The sequence below is a fragment of the Hippoglossus hippoglossus genome, chromosome 16 (genome assembly GCF_009819705.1).
Source record: "Hippoglossus hippoglossus isolate fHipHip1 chromosome 16, fHipHip1.pri, whole genome shotgun sequence".
In the NCBI taxonomy this organism is placed as follows: domain Eukaryota; kingdom Metazoa; phylum Chordata; class Actinopteri; order Pleuronectiformes; family Pleuronectidae; genus Hippoglossus; species Hippoglossus hippoglossus.
The window spans coordinates 17803530-17824282 of record NC_047166.1 but is presented as its reverse complement, the minus strand read 5'-3'; the positions used below and the strand labels follow the sequence as shown (position 1 = coordinate 17824282).

Genomic DNA, 20753 nt, shown 5'->3' with positions numbered 1-20753 from the left:
TTCTAGACCACATTACACAGCAATACAAGTCCAAGTATCTGGATATAATGCTGTATTTAAACATACAAAAGTACAGCACAGTATAAATGTGTGTATGCAGTATTGACGGAGGGATTTGTCTTCATTTAAACAGATAATCTCTCAGAACAATACACACACATCGATTCTGTCACATGCAAATCTTGCACTCATTATATTAGTTACCAGTGAACTGGCATCGCGCTCCTCTGCTCTTTTCAACAGTAATTACCATTCAGCCTCATTTACCTACTGCAGCTGTCCCCAGCAACATAATGGAAACATGTTTATTGAATTGGAAGGAGCGGTGATAATTGGGACAACGTCTCTCAACTAATGTGCAACCTCCTTTTGGTTTATTCCCCAGGAAAACAGATAAAGCGCAGTACACCGGATGTTCTGTCCACGAGAACAACAATGGACAGGCTACTTTCGAGAATCCCATGTACAACACAAACACAAAAGCTGCCGAAGGGAAAGTCGTCCGCTTCGACCCCAATCTCAACACCATCTGCACCATGGTTTGATGTCTACTGAGTATACGAGAAAGACAAGACTTACATATATATATATATATATAAAAATGACATATTTATATTTTCCCTACTTCTGATGGCATACAACTAGGACACAAAGAATTGCTCAGAAACTTAAGCACACCTTCGGCAACACTTAAGTTGCGACTGATCTTACACGGAGGGTAAAAGATTAGAGAGACAGGGAGAGGAGGTTCCACACCTTTCGAGATCTTCCCGTGTTCGGTGGAGAGAAGAGTTCTTTACACTCTGTGAGTGTTGGCTTCATGAATAAAAAAGAGCCTCTGGCATATAGATAAAATAGAGTATTTTATGCTCTGTAGTATAAATATAGAGGGGTTACTTCACAATGCCAAATGAAAGATTTAAACTCCTCTTCTGTTTTTCCAAGAAAACAGCTCAGACCGAGACCCTCTGTTGTTTGTTTTTGTCTTAGTGTCCCATTCATCCTCATGGGGGTTGGTTTCTCTTATGGAGGTGAGGAGCCTCTCGACTGGGAGTTGATCAGCCTCATCTTCAGAGTCTGTTATCCATGCAGGCAGATGTGGGAGAGGTAATGGAGAAGTAGAAAAGCAAATGGCTCTTTGAATAGCGTCGGCGCAGTTCTCTGTTCAAGGTTATGTGGTCAATTATACCTATTAATTAGCTGGTACCTCCGACTGATGAAATATATGGCCAGGGATTTAATTACTGGACTGCAGTACTTATTTTCAAATGTGACTGGGTATGCTAGGGCTCCTATTGTTACAGTGCAGGTAATCAGACAACAGTAGAGTTCATTTTCTTATTAAGAAGAGATATATTCAACATTATAGAGTTTATAATCAAGTTGTCTGCAGTGATTTAGTTTTTGACAGATATGTTCTTTAAGTATGAGAACTTTTCTAGCTGACTTGCTGTGGAGGCAAACTGTACCGTTCAGCATATTGATCATATGAGGCCAATCATGCATCTATTTAACTGATCCTTAAGTTATTGAAGGAGTTGTGACACCTGATTTCCTTTCAGGTGTTTTCTCTCTTATTGTTATTTCCTTCTGAGTGTATTTGTGTCCCAAATAAACCAAATTTGGAGTGAATTAACCCCAGCCCCCCCCCCCCCCCCCCCCGAGGCTCTAGATATCAGGCATCTCAAAGTGGGAGTTCCTATCCTAATTATTTCAGGTTTTATTGACTGACGAGGTTGAGCATAGCCACAGTGCTCCGTGTCAACAGCAGGCCAGGTTTCCCAGAAGTTTATTTCAGCCTGGATGTCTGTGACTCAAAGTTCAAAGACGTGTCAGTCGGGCAGCCTGGGGTCAGATGAAGATGAAGATCCCGCTGTCTTGCTTTGTGTTGATTAAAATTTGAAGAAGCATCTGCCTTACTTTAGAGGAAATCCGAAATCAAACAAGTGCAACCACCGCGTCATCTCTGTTTATCATGAGCGCTTTTTAATGTTCTTTATTTCTTTTGGGAAACCGTGCCCTAGTCGGTGAACTCTTGATGCACACTCCTACTCTGAGGCACTGGATGAATACAGACCTCGGCCCGTCTCATTGACACCTACTGACTCAAGTGGTTATTTCAGTGTCTTACTGAACCATCAGCTTCTGCCAACAAATGTACAGTACAAGGAGAAAAACGAGAAAAGAATTTGCACACTTAAACATGAGCCTCCATCAGTGTTGTTCTATCATCCAAGTCCATCCATGGTTTCAAAGTAAAAAAAATAGATTTGACACTGTCATCACATCTGTACATCATTGCAGTGCCTTGGATACTGTATGCGCATATATTTTAAAGAAGACATGTACTCTATTAGTGAAGCTGTACATCAGTGTCGTTTCTCTGCACAGTTTTGCATTGATTTCAATGTCAGGTCTGCTGATTTATTTAAGAAGATGTGTGTTGGAACAGCAGCTCATTGTTTCATGGTTTCATACCAGTGCATGTTGGCATAAAGCGATCCAGTATAGCAATTGCTGCTATCGTACTTTGTACCACTCAGTTGATTCCTGTCATTGCCGTTACATTTTGTACATTTATACAGTTTTGATACTTGATGGCATTCCTTGGCAAGATGTCTTGTGTTATCAATATGTAATATATTTTGCAAGTTCATATTTCTTATTGATGAGAAAAGAAATGCATCTGGTTAAAAAAAAAACAGTATTCAACAAGTCAGTCTCACATCCGATTCCAGAGTAGAGTAGAATGCTTTTAAATGTACCACACACTTGTTTATCCCATTCAAGATCCTGTGTATATGAATATGTACATATTACAAAACTTTTGTAAAGAGATATATTTTTTATGCAAATAAAGCATTTGTAAGTTATTGAATATGTTGTGTAAAATCCCACATGTAAATGTCATGTAAGATCAAAAATGTTTTGTATTTTTTCTTTATCAGCAATGTATAAATCCTTAATTTATATATAAAATATAAAATAGTGATCTCCAATGTTTCTCTTGCTTGGTTTTGTCTCCATGATGCAACTCTGCACTCTGCTACAGTGATTACAATGTGAGGAGAAGCTGTAGGAGTGAACTGAGCAGAGAGCTGGTTGTTTAACATTCAGTCTGCTTCTTCATTCCTTTGCACCTTTACTGTTCTTTTAATGAGTTTCCACTTGATGACCACTCTTTGGTTAAAGCCAAAATAAGATTTACACCACCATCGCTGCTCATGGGACATTTGAGATCTTTAAAGCCTGAAACGGATACTGCGGCAAATAATCTTTGTTTGAGCAGAAATTCACTCTCGACTTAAGAAAAACTTTTTAAAAGAAGAGAAATTGTACAACTTGACTCCGAGTTCCACTTCATTTGTCCAAGCATGCAAGAGCAGTAAAAACTGCAGCATTAGCATCAGTGAACTGAGTCTCATTTAGCCTGCTCCTCTCTGTCAGGCTCTGGGCTTTACAAGTGGCTGAGAATTGAGTCTAAGAGGAAGAGCTGCTCCACAGAATGAGATGACATTTGATTGTACTTTAATATGCATGTATTTATGTGTTATATTTCTTTATTAGCAAATATTTTCAGTTTCTATGATCTACCATTGGACTGCATGCTACAGCAACAGACTTTTTTTAGCGTAGTGGCCATTCTTAACATGCCAGTGTGAAAAAGGCTGTTTGCTTGGCCTGTGGTAATTCTGGTTTCTTTCTGAAACTGATACAGGGACATGTAGCTGTAGCACGTTAAAAAAAAATGCTGCAGGACTCTGAAGCTGCTTCACCTCTGCTGCACAAAGAGCTGTTCACCTATAAATTCAAAGTTCGGCAAAGCCTGACCCAGAACCCAGAACTGTAGAATAAGTTGTTGCCGTTGTGAACGCACCTTTTGTCATGAACGCGCTGTTATGATGGATAACGTCCCAGTCACCACTGCTATAGAGCGCTGGTAGCCTGTTTATTCAAAGTTTATTAATATTGAACATATCACATGTCCAATTTCCACCAAATTCAGACGGCATAACACGTAGAGGCAGTTTCTTGGGCCCTTAACAAAACACCAAGTGTGAAGATGATGATGTGCTCGCCACAAGCCACATTTGACCATGATACTGTTTATGCGCCTGAAGAGTTTGTTGGTGTCAGAATATCAGAAATTATAGTGAGGGACAAATCACCGGTCTTCAAACATCTCTTTGTGACAGACTGGATTGAAAGAGGTGGATACCTGCCATGCTCTTGAGGAGATGGCAGTTTGTCAGGACGTTATGTAATGAACTATAAGATGAAGCTAATTTCGGCAATAAAAGCCGAGATGAACGGCAGCGCGGTGACAGAGATCACAGAACCCTCAGTGAGTCAAGTATGAGGAGGATGCTTAAAGATCCAACAACATGCACTTGACAGGAAGTGGTTCAATGTCACACTCAGGTTAAGCATACACTTTAAAGTCTAAGCCTGGGATTTGTGTATGGATTACAAGTATATGCCACAAGGATTTTTCCATTGTTTTCTCTGAAGTTTCTCCGGAGCTTTATCAAGCAGATTTCCCTCACAGGCTGCTGATGTCATGTAAGCTGGTGGAAGGCCCCGATGTCAAATAGGCTTAGTGTGTTTGTTCAAAATGGGTGTACGCTCAGTATAATTCACTATTAGTAACACTTTCTAAACACTGACTTGACCCCCTGTTTGCCATTAGAGCAGCAGAGCTTCATTAGAGCTCTGCTTTCTGTGCCGGAGAATCCCCTGAGGAAGCTCTCTGGTGTTCGCCGGCGGGCCTCGGCGGCAGCAGCAGCAGCAGCAGCAGCGTGTACCATGTCATCCCTACAAATGCTCAATTGAGATCTGGTGACTGAGCAGGTTAGCGCAGTAAGCTGATTTCACTGTCCTGTTTATAGAGGCATTTGTGGGTCTTGTGGCGTGGGCATGTGCCTGCCAGAGAAAATCAATTTGCAGAGGTGCATGCGCGACTACAATGAGGGGATGTTCCTGGCTGCCTGTGATGTTTAGATACCCCGTGGCCTTCCTCCACTTTCATCAAGGGGCTGAATGTGTACCGTGAAATCCCACAACAGCACCGGCCGGCGATATTGACACATTGCTTGATAGATGGAAGTACTTGTGTTTTTTTTCCATTACACTGGTTTTCTCCCCAGCGTGAAAAAACAGTAACTGGTATCGATCTTAATGAGCCCTGTTGATAGATTCTTAACAGTTTTTTACTTCCCATAATGCATTTCTCTGGAGTTTGCCTTTTATTGAACAACGCAGCAGGAGATTCTCCGCTCAGACGCGCTCATAACAACACAGAAATCTCTGGGGTGGTCGGGTGCCGGGTGGCACAGCCGGCAGAGACGGGATGGAACATATAAAATCCCAAGCGGAGATCATGTGTTAATCACACTACCGATGGCCCCTTATCACCAAAAGCTCTTTTGACGTCTTTTACAGTGTCACTGCCTTTTTATCCTGAGATATTTGTATTATTTCTTTGTTTGTTATTTATTTCTTTGTTCCTTTTTTAATCGACTCATGTTAGAAACATCATCACGCCCACTCGCTCACAGTTAATCCCGTGGAGGTGCTCCTGATGTATTTTCACATCGAGTCATTAAGATGTTTTTCAGTTGGGGGTTAGCAGATGAAACTCCGGAGAAAGTCCAGAGCCTCTCACTCATTCACACATGCAGCCCCTCCGCAGGATGTGCATAGATTAAAGTTCACTGCATGTGTGAAAGCAGCTGATGTCTTGAGAAGCAAAAGTCGGTTATGTCTCAAGTTAGTGTTGGTTTTCTTCCATTGTGCTTGTCGAAGCATAACGAGTTGTTTGGATGGATCTCCTGGCTCTGGTGTTGTGGATTGTCAGTTGACTAACTAGCCTTCCTCTTGCTGCGTTTCTCACTCTTTCACTAATGAGCCCTTTTCCAGACGTCCTCAGGGTGGTGGGCTGTTCTTGATACAGATGGGAAGCTGTTGAGAAAGGAAAACCCCAAGGAGACCTCAGTAAGAGACACACTTACATGCAGGTGCAACTATCTCAAGTTTATGTCTTAATTGGGACCAGGACTCTTTTGACTAAAGAAATCAAATCCCAAACCACCTCATGATCTGCCAGATTTTAAGTGTTCTTAATAATTTGTGTACTAAGTAGCCGCGTTTCCACTTCTCATAACAATAAAACTCATGTAAAGGTTATGTCTTGGAAAATAAAGTGGGGTTTAATATTCTGTGGAACAGTTTCATAGAGCATGACCTGGAAGAGTTATATAGTTTGAAAAACGCGTCTTGATCTTAAAGTGGATGAATAATGTAAAATTTCCCATAACCATTTCAGCAAAATCAATTTTTAACTCAGTTAAATCACATGGGCTGCAGGAAGTAGCCTGCAGGAGATTGAGGACGTCTGGTTGAAATGAGTTGAAGAATGTTAAACTGTCACCATCAGGAGAGCAGCTCAGAGAGCAGCAGTGTGCTGGAGGTTAATGTCACTGAGACTCGACACAGTGAGGAGTTCTCAGATTCCATCAAACACCACAGTAATAACAGGTAACAGGGTTTTCATACAGTATCCCCCCCCCCCCCCCCCCCCCCCCTTTACTCAACTGAAATATAAATGTATCAACCTACACCTATAGTGACAACATGAAACATGTTTTTAGAAATTGTTACAAATCAATAAAACTGAAATCTCAGATTTTATTTTTTTTTTATAGATTTGTCATTTATATCAACTCAACATTACTAAAAAGTATATGACAGTTTGAGAAGATTGTATAAAAGCTTTTTTGAATTACAAGTTATGAACACAGAACATTTTTCTAAATATATACAATAATGTGTGGCTTTGCTCAAAGCTATAGAGCTGACAGTTAACAAGTACAGACATAAATGTGCAACTTACTGAATCAGGAAAGGTGCATTGATGATGGACGTTTATTTGGCCCCTGTGTAAATTATGCCCCCTTTATGGCCCCTGATTTAGAAAAATCCCAGATCTCTGATGCAGACACAAAAACCAAGCCAATCCAGGGAACTCTGTGTAAACCGCCAACAGTAAGATCTTCAAACCTCTGTCTGGTGAACACCAGCTATTGACCTGTCTAGTACCACCTCTATGTGAAACATGATGATAGTAGCATCACACTGTGTGGCTGCTCCTCAGCAGCAGGGACAGGGAGACGAGTCGGTACCCAGGGAAGGATGAGTGCACGCGACCTGACGACTGGGGCGACGGTTAAACCCTCTATAACATCTGTGGAGAGACTTCACAGATGGTTCCTAATCAATGTGACAGAGCTGACAGGAATGACAGGAGGAATGGGATCAACTGCCCAAATCCTTGTGAGCAAAGCTTATGGAGACTTTACACATGACTCAAAATGGTAACTGCTGCTAAAGTGGCTTCTACGAAGTACTGAATTAAGTTTATGAACACTTGTAAATGAGAGATGTCAGTTTTTGATTTTATATAAATTTGCTCAATATTCCAGACTCATGTTTCATGGGTTAGTTTTATGTTTCAAGTGTGAAATGGGCTGAACACTTTATGCAGACACTGTATAATCAGCCACAACAAATCATACTATTCACAGCATTATTGTTGAAAACATTCTCACCTAACTTCTGCAGTGTTCCTGCTTTTCTTTCTGAATTTACAGAAAAGTTTTATTTAAAAATAAAACTTGGAGGAATAATGTGACATTCTGGAGGATTATGCTTGATGTCTTTCTTGCTGAGAGTTAAGGGAAAAGATATCTGTCTCAGATATCTCGTGTTGTCACTGTGAGGTTGCCGGGCAACTAACAGAGACATCAGCAGGTTCCTGCTGCCAACCAAGAGACAGTCAGATGCCCGAAGTCCCAAAAAACATCATTTGGGCTTTGATCCTGGTTGTTATCAGTGAGCCTTTCAGGTCGACTTTGTACACAGTATATAAAGATAGAAAACATTATAGCTCCTGATAGTGAAGCCCAGACCGCTTGTTTGCCCCCTGAAGGCTGGTTGCAGTATGTGTCTTAAACCTTGTTTCTCCATGTTAGCAGATTGGACATGGGCTAAACCATAGACTGTATATAAAGATGGACATGTGTCCACTTCCTCCCATTAACCAGCGTCCTACCAATGCATATGCTCAATCATGACATTTCACACCAACTTTACAGTCTCAAATACCCAATTAAAACCAAACTGACTTTTTCATTTGGCCCATGTCTCATCCACTAACATGGACGAAGGGATGTTTATGACCTACACTGCAGCCAACTACCAGATGGCAACCAAGATGCTCTCGCTTCACTTTTTGGAGCTGTCAAGGTCGTCCGTCTTTACATAAAGTCGACGCCAAAACCCATAAAACCAAAGTACGCTTCAAATACATTTTTCTTGAAGATGGTTTCTGTTATTTTAGGTAGTTCTCATCACACTGATGTTTGTTCAAGTGTTCATTTTTCAGGTAAGTTTATTTTTAAATACTTTGATGCTGTAAAAAATGTAGCAACCATGGAGACTGTGGCTCTAAATAACATCATCATCACAAGAAGGCATCTCCTGTATCCAGGATATGTTGGTTTCTTTTGTACATTGGGAAGAACTGGAGATGCGTCATCCATCCTTATATACAGTCAATGGTTTTGATTCCTTATGCAAGGCTCATCTAAATCTTGTGACCTGCTGCAGCTTCACCTTTAGTGTACTTATATGAAATTGGTATCAACTCCCAATGAAACACTCTGTAAGAAAGAACAACTGAATATTTCTCAGAATGTTAAACGACTCCTTTAATTTACGTAGCTTGATCACAACCTCTGAGCACATTTCTATCTCATTTAATCGGCTCATTGACTTCAGCTAACAAGTTTTCATTTTAGCTTATTTGCTCTCGTCATTGCGACTGTTTCCCTGTTAGCATTTAAACACAAACTTCATTAGGATTGATAAATGTGTGCAGATCTTATCAATTACACTCCTGATAAACAGACACCATGTCCGTGTCACAACCGCCCAAACTGTCGATGCAAATTACACTTTACATCTTGGCACAAACTCAAGGTCACTGTGACCTCATAAAACAAGTTTTTGGCCATAACTCAAGAACTTACAACGAAATATATATTTAAAAAAAAGAAAACTCCACAAATGTCAAAGCTCAACTTAACTGTGACATCACAATGTTCTGCAAAATGACCTTTTCTGGCCATCCTTTAACTGCATTACTCTGATCCATAGAGGGAGAATGTGTGACCATTTTTCCTGCAACATAAGTGGTTTGTTGAAGGCACACAACCTCGAGGCGGTAATTGCAGTTAGCACTGCAGGAACCTTGGGAAATCACAGGTTCCTGAGTAGCCTACATACAGATGATGTCCATTAAATCCTACTATAAATAATGTAAAAGCATGGTGGGGTCCACGACTCTGGGCTAAGTGAAGAAATACTGGGAAAACATATATGAATACTACTTGCTTGTAGCTCGTCATTCAATCTTTTCTGTACATGTAGAAAATACCTGGGAGCAGGATTACAAAAGTCACCCTTGAGCCTGATCCATATGACCTTGATCTACTGTACCAACACAGTGGGAAAGCTCTTCTCGGCACATGCCAGCTTCAATCTAATTGCTCACAGGGTGTCCAGCTTAATAGCCCCCCTGTCTGCAGCAATTAATTGTGGAAATTTTCTAAATTAGCTTCTAATGCTTTGTGACACGCTCCTGAAGGAAGGGGAGTCAGTGTGATGTGGAAAAAAAAACAGCTGCACACAACAGATTTTCCTTTTTCTTTGTCTTTGAAAAAAAAAAATGCTTTTGACCAGCCGATCACATCTGTCACATACTTCACCACAGAAACATCACTTCTCCCACAAGGCAAATCCCAAAGAACAAAAAACACGAAGCTGGTAATACGCTCGGCTGTACGGGGGATGAGCCTCACGAAGGGCGGCTTGAAAAACACACTCGGCATTTCTGTAATTTCATCAGCTCTCAAGGCCTCGATCACAGCAGTCATGAAAAACTCCCACACCTCCCAAACAATCCCCTCTAGGAAAACCCATAGAAAATGAAAGCCCAGAGCAAAGCAGCTGGCTTTTGATCACTCTGGTTGGCGAGTGAGTAATTGGGCTTCATCAATGAAACCACACATGTAATATTTCATTGAAGGGGGCAGAACAGCTGAACAGGATTTCTGTTCTCCCTTTGTTTTCTTGGACTTATATGTTGATAATACTGTAGAAACAGCCACTAAAGCTACGTGTCTCGTTGTTTTTTTTGCATTAAATATAACAAGTAATTTCATTGTGATGCCGAGTGCTTCATATTTACAATACATATATGATTCTACATTTCATATTTAGAAACCAAGAACATAATAGAAAGTGAAATCAATAAACCATTCCGTACGCCGTGCTCTGTCTGTGTGAAGCACACGAATGATCAGAGTAAATATATAAAGTGCAACATTTTGAGAAACACTTGAATTGGAGAGAAAACCGCTTCCGTAATGAGTCATGAATTAATGCGCAACATTTTCCTCCCATCAATGAAATGTTTGGGTAATGATATACAACCTCTCAGTTATGGACCACGTGATAAATCATGGGATCTTGACATTTTGGAGTTGTTATCATGCGTGCTCTGCAGGAAGTGGAACTCATTTCAGCATAAAAGTGGAGGGGAGGGGCAAGTGTGCCGCTGCCACATACGATGCTGTCTAAGCATATGATTGAGCACATTTGTCCTGCGAGGAATAATCACACAGTCCTCTGCTGATGATGATGCCACTGTGGCACCTGCGGCAGCGTCTCAGAGAGGGCGGCTTAAGTTGTCTATTAAACGGCACTCAGAGAAAAACCTGTGGCTGTGTGCTGAGATCTGTGTCAGCTGAAACTCAGGTCCAAGCTCAGGATTAGCTTTTTATATGTAGACCACAAGTCAAGAGGCTTCTACTTAGCATTTTTTTTTATGTAATGTTTTTTTTAAATTAGAAAATGCTGAATATTTGAAAAAATGTACTTGAATTTCAGAATCTCCGTATGTGATATGTCCCCTTTAATGACAGCATGCTCTGAAGCTGGCATGGACTCCACAACCCCGAGGAGCCATGTCATCCCAGTATGATTTGACATTGTCGCGAAGAGCCGCTTGTGATGTCACTGGGCGCTCGGCTGCCTCAGTCTTCAAGTGCACTTATAAATGATCAGTGGGGTTGAGGTCAGGTGACTGCGAAGGAAAGTCTATGACTTATTTAGTCGTGGAGTATTTCTTACAAAGCTCTGAGGTGTGTTTGAGGTCATTATCCTGCTGCAGTCAGAGGAATGGACGACGACTTCTCCATCGCCAGGGAGTCGTCAGTTCACTGCCCAGCTCCAGACACTGTACTCGTCTCACCAGGATTCCACGCTGAGGGAGACCCTCTGTAGTTAGAGGCCATTTTGACACTTTCTGATGCAACCTTCAGTCGGATGCAGTATTTTTTTCACTATCACAATTCTCAATAAACAAAGATCTGCTAGAAATGTGAGTCACACTTTTTTTTATAGATTAGTTATATAAGAAAGTGATTATTTATTTATGGACTTAGATTATAAGAGGTGAACACTGGCTGTAAGTTGAGTCTCTGATGAGTAGATCAGATTCACCCGACCGTCATCGGAACACCAAGTTAAATTGATCAAATTTCAAATTTTGAATTGTAAAATATAATAAAGTAAATTGTTTATTTTATTCACATTTGATGCTGATCTTGAAATGGACCAGAATCTTAAATATTGTCCCTTAATTTACGCAACTTGTGTTTGCACATATTCTACATAATTTCTGACTCCTCAAACATTCTGATTATTTCTATATTTATATGATAATAACAGAGATTTTTCAATGTGCTCTGAGACTTTTGCACCTCACTGTATTTAGTTTTGTTCTGTAGCACCATTAAGTCTTTTGGTGACTGTGAACTTGACTGCACCTCAGTCGAGGAAAGGCTCCAGTGGTGATGTGTGAGTAGCTATTAAATGTGACGTGCAATTTTGGTGTCAAGGATCACTGAATGTATGTATTTTTCTACGCCCTCCTGCCCAGTGGAGGTCAAAATCACAACAACACAGCAGCACAGCTGCATTCTGGGCGTCAAGCTTACAGTCTTTTTGTGGATAAATGCACAGAAGATATTTACAAGTCGTTTTTCATGCTGTAAAACAGAAATGTATCTGGTTACTGTACAAAATGTCTGTGTGTTGTGGTGCTTGTATGCAACATCCTTCATAAAGTAGAGAGTGTGCAGGCGGCTCATTTCTCTTCAGACGTCACAGGCTGTTTGATTGATGACCCCAACTTCTTCTTTTTGGCTCGTTGTCAGCGGAGCATCATTGTCACAACATGTGTTATCTCCTCCCAATCCGATTTACATGAGAGTGCCATGTATTGACTCGTGGTGGTCCTGTAAATCCAATACAAGGACATTGGACTCCTGTTGGCTCAGACCTCTGGCTCCTTTAGCCCCAACTCTGTAACATCCTGAAAAACTGTAATGCCTCACTGTTTTGCAAAGGAAGTTATATGAGCCTCGGACTGTTTACCTGCATGTAGCCACAGCCTGCTGCAACGTGATTGGTCAAACCAGAAACTGAAACCAAAAGGCTTCCAGCCCCAAATTATCATCTGTCGCCTCCAGATTCTGTTTATTCATATGCAGAATCTCTTTAGAGAGATTATTTGAGCTGTGACTAAAATTAGTCCCCCTTTACTTTTCCCCTGTTTGGGTCTTCAGAGTCGACAGTCGTCATTCCTGAGCTTTGTGCCGTCGTCCATGTTTGCATAACCTACCACAAATTTACAAAACTGAAGCCAATTAAACACATTTACTTGTAAATCATTGAAATTCTTGGAAGAATTCCCAGTTTGTTTCTGCTGCTAGATTCTGCTTCAATCTTCTGCATGAAAACATTGTACGTGAAGCAAATGTAACTACGTTCTTCCAGTGAATATTCCTAATTGTGTTATGTTGCATAATGGTGCATTTGCTGTCTTTTCCTCATGCATAAATAATATGAGGTGTCCTATAGGCTGCTGGAAAATCTCTGCGTGCACATTTTTTATTCACTGTGCAAAACACAGTTACAGTAAGAATATTCCACTCGGACACTGCAGGTCTGAATTAGTTCTGACAGTGAGCACACAGACTGAGCTGTTAGTACAAAATCTACATGTAGAGAACCTGTATCCTTTTGCCACAGATCAGCTTGGTCTGTGTCATTAGTTTATTTATCCTTCCTTTCTTCCTGCTCTGATTCTGAAAGTCCTTTGTTGACGGTGTAGTCTGTTGTGTACAGTACACGCTAAATACCTAAAGCAGAAAACATGCAGTACTCTGTGTACAAAAACATTTCTTCCGTGAGCAAATTCTTTTTTCTATTCTGTCAGATATTTAGTCCAGTAAAAGATACACATATCTCTACAGCTCATGTCCAGGTAGTCCTGGAGTTTACCGTCAATATTTATTAGCCCAGTAGAATCATTTCTAATGATTTTGGTGACGACCTGATGTTTTGCCTGCTGCTGTAATCAGAACAGAATTTCCCAGCTACCAAACATTTTGGTCTTTGACACAGTGATTTAAAAATAGACTTCAATGCGCACTGCAGACAATCATCGAGCTCACAGGATGAATCGTAGTGTCTGCACAGACATGTCTTCATTCTTTTCTTGTTCCCAAAGAAAAAATAATGCATTTTTGTTTTTGAGTGTTATTCGCAGAATCTGTGAGGTCGCAAACAGCGGTGAACTTGACTAAACAAGTAAATCCATGTTTCAAATCCCCCGAGTCGTGTGAAACAGGCAAAACAGATCTATCTTTAACAGAACATGATGTATTTTATATTTAACTCCATCCCTCATAATGAGGAGATTGAGGAAATAACTTTTCAGTGCCTTTAAATCCAATGACTGTGAGATTTGGCATCATCACCCTGTGCATAAGAAAACAAGAAGTGGAGCTAAGTATGTAGCGGTTTATATTTAATTCTGACAGAGGCAGCAACAATCTGAGTAAATGAAAAGAAAGTATCTATGGTGCAGGTTTCTATTACAGCAGCAGTTCTCGGCTAATGATGTTCTCCCAGTGAGAGAAATGCTCCCAACTTTCATTATTGAGATTATTAACCAAGCGGGCTGTGTCATGACAGCCAGGAGAGGAACAGGCTGACATTTGACCACTGGATGGTGGCAGCAGTGGTTCCTCTTGTCAGAGCCATAACAGCAGTGAAATGCCACTGTCAGTTATTGCTCGGTGGTTGTCATGGCTTATGTGAAATCCATTTTCTCTGTTTGAATAAATTCGGTCAGGGAAGAAAAGACCTAAACTCAAATCTTCTCTGCCCAGCTCTGACGGGGAGCATCTGACAGCAAATGGCTGCATGACCTCCTCACAGATGAGACATCCATCTGTCCTTGCAGCTGCCTGTTGTCTTTCTTCATGGATTTTTTTTCTGCCTTAAAGTAGTTTACGACCTTTTGTCCCGTCGCCTTGATTGTTCTCCAGTTTGGAGGGGAGACTGTGAGATCTCAGGTGCCCATCCACTCTGCAGCCTGTATTACAAAAAGAATTTAACCATGCAAGATTCCCCTGTTTGCTCATTAGATGTCTACATTAATGGTTCTGTATCGCGTGATGAAAGAAGTTATAATGGATTGATTTATTTGAACATATATGAGGCCATTACAGCCATTAATACTTTGGTAAACATCATTAATTTAATCCTCATTCGGTGATGCACTTCTCACATGAAATCTCACCATTACCGGGTCTGTCTGCAGCAGGGATACATAAGGAGGGAGAGACGTTTCCATCACGACAAATGCTCTCGTCCCTGAGGGATTTTATAGAGCTCCAACATATATTTGACCTGGCAGCGCGTACCCAGCGTGCACCCAGCACGTCTCACACTGCCATGGCTTTGAAGAAACTTTCCCTCAATCTTTTCGCAGCATCATGACACTGCGCTCTCTCTCTGAATCCGCCCCAACATCCCAAACTCGGCATCTTAACACCACCAGCAAAGTGAGCAGTCAGAACGTGTTCAGCTCCGTCAGGGAGGGTCACACCGAGAGCCGAAAAACTCCAGTTAACTGACTGAGCTTTTGCAAGGACAAAGAAAGACAGACAGGTTTTTCATATTTAGCTTTTTCATGTTCCACGTTGAGCTGTGACTAGAGTTGGTCTCGTTTTCATTCTTTTTCTTGACCTCTGGGCCAAGTTTTCACCATTTAGCCCTGATTTGTGCAATTTAAGCCATGTAATGAAAATCACAGAAATGATTGTACTGTAAAGGTCAAACTAAGAATACTCATTTAGTTTCTGCTGCTAGAATCTACTTATTGAAAACATTGTACAGTACATACAGCCACATTCTTTCCATTGAAATATACATGATTGTGTTATGAGTTGCATGTATATATATATATATATAGAGAGAGATACTGTATATAGATATAGATAGACATTATTGTTGGGACCTGGTATTTGGGAACTACAGTTCGGCCTACATGTGTAGTCAAAAGCCTAAGGCCGCATGTCCTTTGTTCTGGAGAAAACCAGAAACCTCCAGAATTCCGTCTCCCAGGGTGCGGCAACGTCACACAGAGGTGTGAAAACCGACCGGGGACACAAGTTTCAACTACTATTGGTCACTCTGGGCCCCATGACCTATGAGGTCACCAAGCCAATATAAGGCCAGGTTTCCCTCTCTTCATTCTCTTTCTACGCCACCTTCGAGAGGAGAAGGGTGTCCAGCTCACTCTTTTCGACTCATCTCTTCAACCGAGAGGAGGTCACCTCTCTTTCTGCTCAACTTCAAATGGAGGAGAGGTGCAGCTCGTAGCTCACCTCACCAAGGAAACCTCCTCCCAATCCAAGCACTACCAACCTTCAGGCAGCGACATGAGGTCCTGCCGGAGAACTTCGAACAGCAACTGAGCTGCACAGCCCAACAGAACCACAAAGGCAGGAGCCACAAAGCCAGCAAGACGACTTCACAGAACTTCGAACAGCACATCAACCTTTTTTCCCTTTCCATGGACGGGTAACACAACTGGGCTTAATAATTATACTAGGCTAAGCAAAGACTGTTTATTTGATTCCTTGTGATGTTTATAAGTTTGATTTGTGTTGATTTGTGTTGCTGTGATATTTTGGTTACAAGTTATTTGAAAGTTAATGTTAGTTATGCTCTCTCAGCACCCATCTCTCTACATGTTGTAAACATTCCAAAGTGGGGGGGGGGCGTTATCTTTGGAGTGGCCAACCGCCATTTTGGAAGCACGCTGACACACACAGACACACACACGTATACTCGCATACACATCTTTGTTTAATAAGTACACCGTTAGTAATTTGTGTTTTTATACTTTATTATATAAATGTTTTTCTTTCACAAATGTTTTTTCATTAATGTTGCATAAGTGAATTTTGCCAACCTCTACACTGTCAAGAACTCCATATCCTTCAACTTAGCTAACTATCTATATGGTAATTTTGGTTATAGTTATTAATTTAATTGTTAATCAGAGTTCCAAATTTGTAGTTAGTACTTTTATGAGACTTAATCAATAAATTGGCTATCTTTTCCCTTCCTTTGAAGGGTGGTGCCCCGAGGTAACTTTAATCAATTAAAGTTATTATTTAATATTAATATTTTTAATATTAATATTCAGTATTTTATTTTGATAACCAAATTTATTGAATCACGAAAGGCACACCATTTTATGGTATCACGTTTAATGCATTATTGCACAACATTATGGATGAGGAAATTGTATTTTATGTGAAGCATTTTCTGTAAAAGCTGTGCAATCTTAACGGTAATGCCCAATCTCGTCCCACTTTTAAAAAACACATTAAAACCCACCTGAACACAAAGACTTGTGACCTTTACCCTACTTTCATTATCTTCTACACTTATTTTCGGTCCTTGGTTTGTTTCCTTTCTTCTTTCATTTTCCTAACTTCGTAAAGCAGCCTTGGACACATTGAAAGGCACAATCTAAATCCAAGTCAGACAACTCGTGTTTGTAATGTTTGTTGCAGTAGCAGGACATGTTGTGTGTGTTTGGCGTCTTGGCTCAAACTTTATCACTCCCCCCCAGATAAGATTACTTGATATAATGGGAGTGATGAGCAAAATATAAAAAACCCTGTCGGAGTGTACAGGTAGATGTTGGGGTGGTGGAGGGTCTGAATCGATTCAGCAGCAAAACTGGCGCAGCAGCAGTGGGGGCCAAGCAAAGGGGGTGATGGGAAGTTTTGATGTTTAAATCGATCGGTGTGCATTTAGAGGATTGTGGAGAGTGAGGCATGTCACATGATTTCAGCAGCGCAGCTCGAGTTGCTGCCTGAGCTAACTCGCAAGCATCGCTCCATGTATTATTATTTTTTTGTGAAGACATATAGGGATAATACTATTAAGTAGAATAGAGATGAAAACAGGATTTCTTATTTTATCTTATCTTATTACTTTTATTTTAAAGTAATTCATTGCTCTCTAATTTCAACGAGGTTGTTTTATTGGAGGATCTCAAAGCTCTCACAGATCTCTGCAAGTAACAGACCAAAAATCTGTGCTAATTACAGACGAGATGTGTAGGATTCTTATAAAACTGCCACAAAGCATTTGCTCTTGGTCAGAAGCTTGTGTTAGGACTGAATTAATTTGAAACAACTTCAAATTCAAGAGGAAAAAACTCAGTGAAGGAAAGCAATGTGGATGAATAATGGGATAATGGCTTCCATTGTCAGTGCAGATGTTCCAATCTCTTCTGGTAAAAATACCAAAGTGGTACGACAGCTTTATTCTGAGGAAAATAAAACTTTAATTTCATAACAAATCTAACAATAAAAGCGGCTTCAGATACTGTTGTTGCTGCAAAGAAGCAACAAATTCTAAGACACGGCTGCTTCATACACATCTTTTGGTCAGAATTTCCTCTCTGCTCATGAGTAATGGTCAGAAAACAGTTTTTGCAGAACATGATGATGTCAAACGGACGTTAACTCTTCTGGATATAAATCATTGTCACTTATCAGACATTCCTCTGAAATATTGTCATAATTTGCACATGAATTCTTAAGTTTTAGATTTATTTTTTTTGTCTTTGGGAACTTGACCATCAAAATCTAATCAATTCACTTTTGAGTCCAAGTGATTCATAAGATTGGGACGAATAAACCAGTGTGATGTGAATAACCTGAAGTTCTATATTGCTATGGTTTCTTTTAAAGCATTTTTCAATCTTCTATTAAATTTTGAATCTCTTTACATACACATACTGCAGTAGGTGTCGCACTTTAATATCATTTTTTAAAACTGTGACTTTATTTATTCCACAGATCCAAACTGTTGTCAGCGCATAGATTTTTTTTCTTTTCTACAACATGGTTAAATTGAAGATAAATTGAACGGAGCTGCAGATGAAAATAACTTTATGATCTTGGACTGTAGTTTACATACATCTCTAGCACAGTTGATGATAATAAATGAATCCCCTCATTAGATATGTTTGGACAGACGTTTCTCTGAGATTATTTATAATTCAGTAATGGAGTGCTCGCTGTAGACACAGCTAATGCAAACTCTGACTCTAATCAGGATAAATTCCTCTGCAGTTTGGTGCTCTTTGCCACTCTAGTGTATTATATTTAATCAGCTATGGATAACGTTCTTTTATTCACTCAATTATGCCCATTGAGTTACTTTGACTGCAGCTGTGCCATTGTATCACATTCATTTACTAACCAAGAGAATGCAAGTCGATCTGGAAACCAATGTGTCGCTGGTCTGGCCCTGATAGTTGATCCAAATGTTGAGTCACAGTGGTTAATTTCACTAAAACAGGATTCCTTATAGTTGACGGCTGGACCAGCTGATATTATTCAGTGGAAGACAGTGCAGATTATTTACAGTATCCCATGCAGTCCCACTGTGAAGTGCAAGCCTCTGTGGAACTCCTTCCATCAGCCATACATCCTGCTGAACTAAATCATACATTAGCAGCATTAGCAGCCTCAGGAGGGCTGTGAATTAGAGATGAAGAGGTGTTGAGTGGCACGGACCTGCAGACCTGCACCAGGGCTCCGTGAGGCCACACAATCCACCTCTACAATCCTCCAAATAAATCTTTTTGTGGCCGGAGCGGCCGGGAAGCCGTGATTCACGACTGCATGCAGGGGAGAGAGGGACTCGCACGATGACTACAGCTCTCCTTCTCCTGTGACACCGGAACAAGCCCTCCTGTGATCCTGTGGCCCACAAGCCCCAAAGAGCATCGCAGCAGTCTGACAAAACAGAGCTGTCACAGTGTGTCTGTATCGAGACATTCGCACGTCTCTCTGTCTTTTCTTTCCCTCCCTCCCTCCCTCCACCCTGCGTCCCACGGTGTGGACAGAGCTCTCCGCTCTGCACACATTATGCACCATGTGGCTTCAGCCTCATGTGTTGCTCCTGTTTGGACAACGCAAGAGGCAATCAGATCTGTTAAATGTGGCCTCACACTGGGCTCCACACTGATTGGTGTGTCAACACAGGCTGGATTTCGGCTGCCTGCTCAAATGTGACTTTGTTTGTTGTGCCACCCGTTCAAATCCCACTCTTGATCTCATGAATAGGTGAGAGCAAGCTCATCAGATTTGGACGTCCAGCATGAACCCGTCCCAGAGAACAGAGTTTGTGGCAGAGAAGCCGAAAGTTTCTTCAAATACGATGCACAGATCTATATTTTGGTGTTTTTTAACATAATTTCTTTATACATAAAACCTAAAAAAAAACATTTCTCTTTAAGCAACACTTGAAACAAAAAGAAACAAGATGACGTGTCCAATGTTGAGTGACAGGAATGTAGGATGTGATCCAGCAGTTTAAGTGAAGAGGCAGTCGGTCTCTGGAGGACTCTGTGCTGCTGCTGGTGTTGGACAGCCGGCAGCGAGAGAGGGAGGGAGAGGCACAACCAAATCACTGCAATTAGCAGAAGAAGCAAAGGAGACTAGTGCCCCCCAGTGTTTGCTTGATATATGAATAGTGGCCATCAGCTGCTGTGTGAACTATTTGCATTAAAAAAAACTGTCACCCTGCAGAAATTCCCCTTTTATGTGATGTGCAGCCACCCAGTCAATTTGGAATTAATTTAGTTTTTGGTGCCTATACACCATGAAACCTCACCTTCAAATACTGAAACAATCATTTATATTGTTTGGGTCTCCTGCAGAGTCCCTGTATTTCACGTTGAGTTGGAGTGTTTGCACATGAAGCAGCTCTACCACACTCTGTAGTTCTTCTTCCATGACTTGACAAGATGTCATGCAGAGGTCACGTAGGACATTGGGCCACCTCATCTGCCAGCTGGACGCTATTGGACTGTTCAAGTCACAACCTAAAACAAATCTGTTTAGATCACTAAACAGTTTCCAACATTTGGTTTTACTCCGAGTCACATGTGATGTACTGTTAGGTGTCAATGCCTGGTGACCTGATTTCTATGGTCTCATGTTTTGACAGGTGTTTGCTTTTCGTAATCTGCTTTTAATGTTTGGTTTTACTTATTCATGTGTTTATTTATGATATATATTTAAGGTTTTCTTCTGAAATAAAATCTATCATATATATATTATGATTATTATTGTTATGTATCTGAAGCATAATCACTTTAAGTATCACAGTATAACACTGAATCAGTTGTATAATTAAATTCAGTCGAGGCTAAGAAAAGGGAAAAGAACAATGTA

At 40.8% G+C, this 20753-nt stretch overlaps 1 protein-coding gene across 5 annotated transcripts in view; it reads left to right on the top strand.

The window, feature by feature from the left end:
• The window catches only part of LOC117776906 (CUB and sushi domain-containing protein 3-like), a 213822-nt gene extending 212479 nt beyond the window's left edge, over positions 1-1343 (top strand). For 3 of the 5 annotated variants that reach the window (XM_034611301.1, XM_034611298.1, XM_034611300.1), the window contains one exon: positions 386-545. In XM_034611301.1, the coding sequence (XP_034467192.1) occupies positions 386-545 (160 nt within the window). Of the gene's footprint in view, positions 1-385 lie in introns of all 5 variants that reach the window. The other 2 variants (XM_034611302.1, XM_034611297.1) reach the window with 1 other exon arrangement.
• Positions 1344-20753: the final 19410 nt, after the last annotated feature.